This window comes from Lolium rigidum, chromosome 4, assembly GCF_022539505.1.
Source record: "Lolium rigidum isolate FL_2022 chromosome 4, APGP_CSIRO_Lrig_0.1, whole genome shotgun sequence".
Lineage (NCBI taxonomy): Eukaryota > Viridiplantae > Streptophyta > Magnoliopsida > Poales > Poaceae > Lolium > Lolium rigidum.
This window is the reverse complement of record NC_061511.1, coordinates 223769666-223779677: the sequence shown is the minus strand read 5'-3', so window position 1 is coordinate 223779677 and position 10012 is coordinate 223769666. Positions and strand designations below refer to the sequence as shown.

General features: G+C 44.2%; 1 protein-coding gene across 1 annotated transcript; it reads right to left on the bottom strand.

Moving 5' to 3' along the window:
* Positions 1 to 380: 380 nt before the first annotated feature.
* LOC124649604 (gibberellin 2-beta-dioxygenase 3-like) lies at positions 381 to 1743 on the bottom strand. Its single transcript, XM_047189203.1, has 3 exons — positions 1336 to 1743; positions 1027 to 1149; positions 381 to 725 (listed from the first exon to the last, which is right to left on the bottom strand). Exons 1-3 carry the CDS (start codon positions 1741 to 1743, stop codon positions 381 to 383), a joined length of 876 nt encoding a protein of 291 aa, XP_047045159.1.
* Between the last annotated feature and the right edge of the window lie 8269 nt (positions 1744 to 10012).

Genomic DNA, 10012 nt, shown 5'->3' with positions numbered 1-10012 from the left:
AAATATCACGCGCGGCGCCCTGTCGTCACTAAAATGCGGCTCCCACGCCCAAATTTTTCATCCTCGCAAGGCGCCGGCGCGCCCGATTCGCGCCCTTGGCGAAGGGGTCCGGCAAGGGGTTGCCGGCGATTCTATTGGGCTCGAAAATTGGCCGACGACGTTTGGTTCGCACCGGCGAACCCATTTTCGCTCCCGTCCCCAAAATCGCTATCGGACCGTTATCGGGTGCGCCGGTGGAGATGCTCTGACAAATTGAGCAGGCAGAGGCGGCAGAGTCAGGTGTTGCTGTGCCGGTGCATTTTGGGCCTGGCCAATGAAGCGTAACAACTACTACTAGCTTTAATTACCGGGTTAATTACCACATACAAAAGCCTAGCTAGCTAATGAACTCGTGCTACATTAGGAGGCGCCGGCTGGACGCCCTTGCTGCTGCTGCTGCAGTGGTGGTGATCGGCGTTGGTGGGTTCTTTGCCGGCGGCGGGGAGCTCGAATGGGCCGAGGCGGTGGTCGGCGAGGCGGGTCTTGTAGGCGGCCTTCTTGTACTCGCCCCAGGTGAACTCCCTATACAAGCTCTGCTCCCCGTCCCGCATCAGCTCCGGCAGCGGCGCGATCCGCTGCGTCGCCGCCGGCCCGCCGAAGTAAATCACCGACAGCCTGGACTCCTTCCCGGCCTCCGGCGCCACCACCTGGTGCTTCACGCTCCTGAACCGCCCGTTCGTCAGCACCTGCTCCATGGACACAAAAGTTCTCACATCAGATATCAGAAATTCAGGATGCACGACAAAAAAAATCAGTAACTAGTGCAGTGCATGTGCATCAGCCATTAGATCAGATCAGACCAAATCATCAGATAAAGATTGAGACCGCCGTACATGCAGTAGGGAACACACACACTGGCTAGCTACGCGTTGTCGCACAGCCATGAGTTGACAAGAGCATGAGGTGGGGTTTACACTAATGGATCCCAGATAGATTGATGAACAGAGTAGACTGTAAAGGTAACAGCTAGTAAGTGAGTGTGTTTACCTGGAGTGCGTCCCCGACGTTGACGAAGAGGGAATCGGGGTCGGGGGCCACGGGGACCCAACGGCTGTCGCGGAGCATGATCTGGAGGCCACCGGTGCGGTTGGACCGCAGCACGGAGATGACCTGCGGGTCCGTGTGCTCCCCGAACCCCGTCACGCCCGACGCCAGGGGGCACGCCGGATAGTGGTTCACGCGCACCATCTCGTCGCTGCCCGCGGCGTCCACCACCATCCGCCGTAGCGCGCCCCGGTCTGCCAGCCCAAGCCCCTCCGCCATCAGCTCCAGCACCCGCTCGCCCACCTCCCTCACCGCCACCGTGTACTCCTCCAGCACCGCCCGGAGCGACGGTGGTAGCGAGGATGCCTGTATTGTGCTGGAGCCGACGGAGAGAAGTAGGTACTCCAGCCACCCGACGTCGCCGTTGGGGCCGATGGTCTTGCTACCGTACCCGAAGGGCCGCGCCGACGCGTGCTCCAGCTTGTCCTCGTGCGGCAGCGCGAAGAAGGCAGCCGCGCGGGCCTCCAGCACGTCGGTGAGGGCGGCCGGCACGCCGTGGTTGGTCGCGCGGAAGAAGCCCACGCCGCGGCACGCGTCCGCCACGGCCGCCGCCGCGCCTGGCGCCGACATGTCAATGGTCGGCACCGCAACATTCGCCGCCTTGGGGCATTTTACTAGCGGGATCTGGTCGATGGTGCAGGGCACCGCGATCGCCACCATGGTGCCAAGGCTTGCTGTTTTTGTCACCACGGCCTGAGAATGAAACAGAGCAAAAACAGAGGAGCTGGGATGCTGAGACAGGGGAGGGCGGGAGGTGGCTTGTGTTGTGTTTTACGTTTGCGTTAGTAGTGATCGGATGCCGATGGGCTGGGTTATCTGCCTCGTATATATAGGCGCAGTAGCGTTATGACTTATGACCTGGAGGTAACCAGGTGATGCGGTGTTAGTTTAGTGTGTGTGTGACACTGTGACGTGTGTGAGTAGAAACGCAAGCTGTTTGCATGCCATTGCTGCCTGTGTGGAACAGGGAAATGCCAACGGGACGGTGGGGATACGTGGGGTACAGGAAAACTAGAGATTTTTCTTTTGTTAGAACTCAGATTGCGAGTAAAACTTGTGATTTATTGCTTGGGGGTAAAGCCCTATTTATACAGGAGTTTTGGACGTCTTGTACAGGCGTCTGTTTACAAAGAGATGCCTCTTGCGTACGAGAAGACATCCGTACAGACACAAGCGTCCGTACGACGCTTTGGACATAATTAACACGTGCCTAAACTAATTACAGTTGCTAATAACGGTTTGCTTCAAGTTGGTTCCGTAGGGCGCTCTGTTGAATCTTAACACTCCCCCTTATACAAAGCTGCTTCTCGTATGTCTTTATTCCTTGTATAGTCTTGAAAATATTGGTCTCGATCAGAAGCGTATATTTTCTTGAATAACTCCTCCAAAAACCCTGTGAAAAAAATATGAGGAGAATAGTATTTGATATATTGTGAAAACTCCTTTAAAACCCCATGGAAAAATAAGGAGAAAATGATACAACATATAATGATCATTGTCTCTTTGATAACTTATATTAGAAAACCCTGAAAGGATAAAATTCATTGGTAAGTTTAGAGGACAATCAATATGTCTTGTATACTTCCGTTAAAAACCCTAGTGGGGAAACTAGGATGTAAGACATATATTCTTGTGTTGATATTAGCTCATTAAAAACCTTGATGAGAACCATGTGAGTGAACTCATAAAATGGAAAAGGAGTGTAATATAATGTTTGAATGGGTTATAATTCAGAGAGATACTCCCCCGATCCTTGCAAATCACGAACTCGTCGCATACCAATTCCGTGAACATATTTTTCGAATCTTGAAGCTGGTAGTAACTTTGTGAATAGGTCAGCGAGATTATCGCATGATTTAACTTGCAAGATGTTTATATCCCCACTCTTTTGTAATTCATGAGGATAAAATAATTTATGTGCAATATGTTTAGTGATATTGCTCTTTATGTAACACATGTTTGCATGTGAGCAACACAAGCAACATTATCTTCGTAGATAATGGTTGGAGATTCGATAGAACCTTTACCACATGATTGTTATATATGGTTTATCATCTTGCGAAGCCATACGCATTCGCGTGATGCCTCATATAAGGCGATTATTTCGGAATGATTGGTGGATGTAGCCACTAGGGTATGTTTATAAGACTTCCATGAGATGGTTGTCGCAGTAGGAACACAAAACCGGTTTGTGATTTGGCATTATGGGGATCTGATAGTAGCCAGCATCGATATACCCAATCATCTCAATGTCCAGATTTTTCTGAAATTGAAAGAATAGGCCAAGAACCTTTGTGCCTTGGAGATATCGAAAGATATTCTTGACTCTAGTCCAATGGCGTTTCGTGGGATCTGCGCTCTGTCTAGCTAATAAATTTACTACAAATGCAATCTCAGGCCTGGTGCAATTTGTGTGATACATGAGCGTTCCAATAGCACTGAGTTATGGGACTTCTGGTCCCAGTATCTCTTCTCCTTCATCCCTTGGTCGAAATTGATCTTTCTCTACGTCTAGAGATCGAACAACCATGGGAGTTTTGGTTGGATAGGATTTGTCCATATTGAATTTCTTCAATATTTTCTCGGATATAGGTGGTTTGATGAACCAAAATACCCGAGGGAAGGTGCTCGAGTTGTAATCCCAAGAAAAATTTGGTTTTACACAAATCCTTCATTTCAAATTCCGTCTTTAGGTGATTGCGTGCTTCATCAATATCTTGTGTGTTACCAATGATGTTTAAATCATCGACATACACCGAAATAATGCAAAATCCGGTCTCGGATTTTTTGATGAAAACACATGGACAATCATCATTATTGGAGTATCCCTTTTCAAAAGGAACTCACTAAGTCAGTTGTACCACATGCATCCCGACTGTTTTAAGCCGTACAAAGACTTATTTAGTTTTACACAATATACATTGCGTTTTGCGTTCGGATTCGGGACCGGGACTACTTTAGGAACTTTCATGTATATGTCTGAATCAAGTGAGCCGTAAAGGTAAGCGGTCACCACGTCCATCAAATGCATAGATAGACGATTTTGTACTCGCCATTGAAATAAGGTATCGGAAAGTAATACCACTAATTACTAGAGAATATGTTTCATTGAAATCAATGCCTGATCTCTGCGTGAAACCTTGGGCTACAAGTCTTGCTTTATATCTCACCACCTCATTGTTCTCGTTACTCTTACGGACGAAAACCCATTTAAATCCCACAGGAAAAAAATTAGGCCAGTCGGAGCGTTTCTCACACTCTACCATGGTATTTGGATCATGATCATTTAGAAGGTTGTTTGCAACTGCAGTTGAGAAATATATATCGACAATTGTAGACTTACGATTGTAAGATCCTCCAGTAATCTATATAGTTTGTGGAAATTTCATTTACCCTTGTTGATTGGTCGTGATTTCCCAATACGACTGAGTCAGGGTTTTCCGATGTCCCATTCATTGAGTGCACAACTGAGCTGGGTTGTGGAGGTCGTTCTTCCATTGGGTGTTCATTACCATTTGATGATTATCAACGCTAGGTTGATTTACATTTAGTGGTTCAGAGGGTTTCTTCCTCTGTTTCCTTTGTTGCTTGCGAGAAGCTGAATCATGTTCAGTGGCGTACTTCTCCCCCTCTTCCTTTGAACAGAGAGTTGAGTGGTTTTTGTTGGTATCTTCACTCCTTCAGGCGCATTTCTGGCAGGATTGTAGGATTTTGTAACACCTTTATAGTCAGTAAATGAATCTGGCAGGTTATTTGTAATGTGTTGGAAATCAATTATTTTTCCGAACTTGAAGTTCAGTTTCTTGAGTACGTGGATCAGAGAAGGAAATGCCTTGGGCATTCCAATCGATTTTCGGGCATTCTTTTTGGTACTTGATGTCTCCCCCTAATGCTGGGAAATGTTCCTCATTAAAGATGCAATCAGCGTGACTCGCTGTGAATAGATCCCCACTGAGGGGTTCAAGGTACTTGATTATCGACGGTGATTTGTACCCCACATAGATCCCCAATTTCTTATGTGGGCCCATGGATATACGCTGCGGTGGTGAGATGGGCACATATGTGGCGCATCCGAATTTACGCACACGGGAAATATTTGGTAGATTTCCACGTACTAATTGCAGAGGGGAAGTGTTGTGATATGCAGTTGGTCGCAATTGAATTTAGTCAGCAGTGTATAAAACTACGTGACCCCAACATGAAGTTGGTAATTTGCAATTCATTAATAATTGTCGTTCAATGAGCTTAATTCTCTTAATTAGATATTCAGCCAATCCATTTTGTGTGTGGACATATGGGACCGAGTGTTGAACCTCAATTCCTAGTGCCATGCAATAATCATTGAAGGCACGCGAGGAAAATTTAGCAGCGTTGTCCATTCGAATTGATTTAATTCGATTCTCAGGATAATGAGCTTGTAATTTAATAATTTGTCTATTTATTTTGGCAAATGCATGGTTTCGTGTGGATAACAGACACACGTGAGATCATCGTGTAGATGCGTAGATGCATCAATTAGAACCATGAAATACCTAAAAGGTCTAGATAATGGTTGGATAGGATCATAAGTATCACCTTTAATCCGTTCAAGGAATTGGAGTGGTTCCGCTTGAATTTTAAGATAAGAGTCTTAAAATGAGTTTCCCAGTAGCACATGCAGTGCACATAAAATCTGAAGATTGTGGGAATTTTGCTTCATTTAAATCATGACCATTAGTTGCAGATAATTTTTCTCATCATCCCAATACCGGGATGACCAAGGCAACCATGCCAAGTTTGGAATGCATTGACATTCTGAAAAATTACCTTATACGCCTCGTGTGCTACAGGTTTTATGTATGTGTAGTACAATCCTGATGATAAAGATAGATTTTTCTCAAATATTTGTTTGCCATATCCGTTGTCTTTGGTTAAGAGGAGATATTCCTCCTTGTTGTCTTCATGGGTTTTAATGTGAAGACCATTTTTGCGGATATCTGTATAACCCATGAGGGTACGAGTTGAATCGGAATACAATAAAGCATCCTCAATTATAATTTATGTATCCATAGGGAGAGTAAATATGTCACGACTTGTGCCAACAATTACCGCATCGCGGTCAGCGATTGTTAAAATATATTCATTCATCTTTGTAAGAGCTTGGAAATACTTTATTTCCCTAAGTATAGAGTTTGTGGTACCACTATCCACAAGGCACATTTCCTCCTCCATTTGGATGGACTCCCGTAGAAATCTTTCCCTGTTCCTTCCTTTCAGTCCAATGATTGCTCTCGGTAGAGGCTAGTGCATGATGACATGTTAGAACGCAGATTGAGAGTAAAACTTGTGATATATTGCTTGTCAAAGCCCTATTTATACAGGAGTTTGGGACGCCTTGTACACGCGTCTGTTTACAAAGAGATGCCTCTTGGCGTACGAGAAGGCGTCTGTACGGACACAGGCGTCCGTACGACGCTTTGGACATAATTAACATGTGCCTAAACTAATTACAGTTGCTAATGACAGTTTGCTTCAAGTTGGTTCCGTAGGGGGCGTCTGTTGAATCATCTTAACATCTTTTTAACAAAGAAGCTGCATTAGATTAGTCAGACTAGGAGGTACAGCCCACATCAACACAGAGAAACACAGAAACTATATTCTAGTCCCTTAAATTTGCATGAAGGACCCTAAAAGGAAATTTTTGATTACAATCAAGTCCTTTCTTCAACCTCATCTAAGAGCTATGAGCCTCCAACTGCCGACCAGTTGACGAAGCCCAATAGATGATTGATGTAGTCGTTCTGCCTAATCTTTTGACACATTGAATTTACACTACTAAATGAATGATAGGTGAACTTATTTGAAAGCTTACATGTTTTCCTTACTTATCCGTGAAAACTAACTCGAGTCTCCCTCAACAATGGGCAGTGAGGCCAATACCCTGCTAGTGCCCGGAGAGGCTAGATGAGTTAGACTCTATCAAAATTGTAGAGGATAAGGTTGGCAGTCGCGATAGTTGAGGGTGAAGAAAAAGAGAATTGCGCGTGGCAGAGCTAGGCGAGCATCCATGGGGCAGGTCCTTGTTCATGTCTAATATGGGCTGGGGAGTGGAGTGGTGGGGCACAATTACTCTTTTCTCCCTATCTGACGAAAGATTTGACAGAGTAAGTAATCAAAATATCTTAGGCCAGGGAGGGGGGCAGTGGCTCCCCTCCTTCACTATACATAGATACTAGTGGTTGGGGCGCCCCATGGGGTGCCTCCTTACCGTTCAATTGCGTACCAATCATTCCAAAGATTGATCCAGCCTTTTGTTTTTATTATCAAGCTGATTGAATGGGACAATGAAATCTGCATGTTTTCACATGCATGCAATGGTACAATTTCAGATATATACTTGGGTCACAATTTCAGAAGATATTTGGTTGTACCAAGCCTGTTTGTCATAGAGAAGATCATTTACACAAAAGCAAGTACTTTACATAGAACATGAAAGTGGTTGTAAGAGCCTACCATCGTTTTGCAAATAAAAAAGGTTTACTCTGCCGCATAATGGCTCTCTAAACGGTATTATCGAGGCTCACTATGATCTCAATGAAAAACGAAGAAATCCTCTCCATGTCGGTGACCAGGATCGGTGGCCCGGTGTACTCGATCGCCGGCGCGCGCCTGCCTCTCCCCTGCTGGCGCAGGGGAAGAGCGGTGGAGATGCTGGCGGAGAGGACGTCTCTGGGCCTCTAGCAGAGAGCGACCAGATGGTTTCTGTACTGAGCCTCCGTGGTGGCTGCTTCCTGCGCCGCTGGCCAGGATGGAAAGGAGCATGCAACACACACCAAGATGGATCAGCGCCTATAATGGGAGAAAGGAGGATCCACATAAGCATTTACACGGGAAAACTAGGATATAGAGAACCATCAAATGATCCTTTGAAGATACCTTCCATAGATAGCCCAAAGTCACTGATACAGTGGCCACATTGTCCTCGCCAAAAAGGAAGAAACAAAATGAAACAATGACAGTAGCAGATGGAAACCCGACCTAAACAGACAAGTAACTTCAAGCACCTCTTCTTAGGATAATTGACATCCTCATTGTGGAGGCCCGTCAGACCAGCCGGCAACACTATGTTTCGGCTGATGTTCTCCGGCAATATACATTTTACTGATTACAAATAGAAAGCCAACACAAACAGTTAAGGAGTGGAGCAACGAACCACCTTGGACTACTGAGTAGCAGAATCGCTTCAGTATAAGAATAAAGGGGTTAGGAAAAAATTAGCTTTTTATCGATCTCATTTTTTCTAGCAGAACGGCCATCTAAAACGAATATATATATTGACTAAATGGAACATCATTTGTAGACCTAGGGAGCAAGGAGGGTTAGGTGTGGAAGTCTTGAAATTAAAAAATAGATGCTTGCCAAGTAAATGGTTATATAAACTTCTTAACGAAGAAGGAGTTTGGCAGGAAATTTTGCATAATAAATATCTTAAGAACAAGACTTTGTCACAAGTGACTGCGAAACCTACCGACTCTCCGTTTTGGAAAGGACTTATGGGAGTGAAAGACGAGTTTTTCTCACGGGGTTCTTTTTGAGTAGGTAATGGCCATCATGTACGTTTTTGGGAAGACACTTGGCTGGGAGATGCCCCTCCGGCGAGTATCCTTCGTTATATAATATTGTTAGATGAAAAAACGTTTTAGTCGCTGATGTTCTCACAAATATGCCTTTGAATTTGGAATTTAGAAGGGCTTTGACAGGAAATAAGTGGATGTTTGGATTGCCTATTTCCCTGTCTGATGAGAAGGATACTTTTTTGTGGAAACTAACAGCTTCTGGATCGTTTAAAGTTAATTCAATGTATGTGATTATATGAATGGTCATACCGTCTATCTACGTAAATATATTAGTAGGAGACTTAAGGTACCACTCAATGTTAGGATCGTTATGTGGTTTCTTCATAAAAAAAATTATCCTCACTAAAGACAATTTAGCTCGCTAAAATTGGAATGGTTGTAAGAAATATGTGTTCTGTGATTCACCGGAATCAATCAACATTTATTATTTGATTGTCCTTTCGCTAAGCTTATCTGGAGAGTTATTCAGTTCACTTTTAATATTACCCCACCAACTAATGTCACCAATATGTTTAGAAATTGGTTAAACGGGGTGGACAAGATGTCTAAAGATAGAATTAGAATTGGATTTTGCGCGTTGATGTGGGCTATATGGAAAAACCATAATGATATTGTTTTTAACAAGAATACAAACTCTAATTTTTTACAGGTTATCCGTATGATATCACACTGGATCCACAACTGGTCTCTTTTGCTGCCGGAGGCGCAACAAGAGCCTATGCATGCTAGATGCCGCCAGCTGGAAGCGGTGGCACATATTCTTTACATCCAGGCTGGTTGGCGGCCTACTAAACGACTGCAAGATGCATAAACGTGTCTATTGTCTATTCCGTTGGCTAGTTCATATGTACACGTTGTATGATCAATGAGTTGTAAAATTTGACGTATTGATAGTTTGGGCAATAAAGAGGGCTATGTGCATCGATTGATGCGGAGGCTAGGGCCAGATCCCCATTTCGAAAAAAAGTATAGGAAAAGAAGAATGAGCATACACTTGGGCTAATTTACAGCAGAAAAGAAAGTGATGCAACTTTTTGCCTGTCATAAAACCCACATAATCAACAAAAACCAAATAATTCCTTATGGATAAATAAAAAGAGCCAAAGAACCTTCAATAGCCAACTCACAAACTTCGACCACACAATCTAAGGAATGGACATGAGATTTATGGTACCATAAAAAGATCAAAGTAATTGTTTAGTCAAGAAAAATTGAAGAGTATGTATCATCTCCTAATAATATTCAGGTCACTAAATCATAGAAATTAAAAAGGCCGAAACATTAAAAAAGATGGGGCACTTGATGCATCAGCA

What these genes read in the sequence shown, in the direction of transcription:
- LOC124649604 (XM_047189203.1), bottom strand. Translation starts at nt 1,743, where the DNA reads ATGGTGGCGATCGCGGTGCCCTGCACCATCGACCAGATCCCGCTAGTA. An exon ending in TGGAGGAGTACACGGTGGCG is followed by an intron (nt 1,150 to 1,335) that starts GTGAGGGAGGTG and finishes ACGGACCCGCAG; the next exon opens with GTCATCTCCGTGCTGCGGTC. An exon ending in ACGTCGGGGACGCACTCCAG is followed by an intron (nt 726 to 1,026) that starts GTAAACACACTC and finishes TCCATGGAGCAG; the next exon opens with GTGCTGACGAACGGGCGGTT.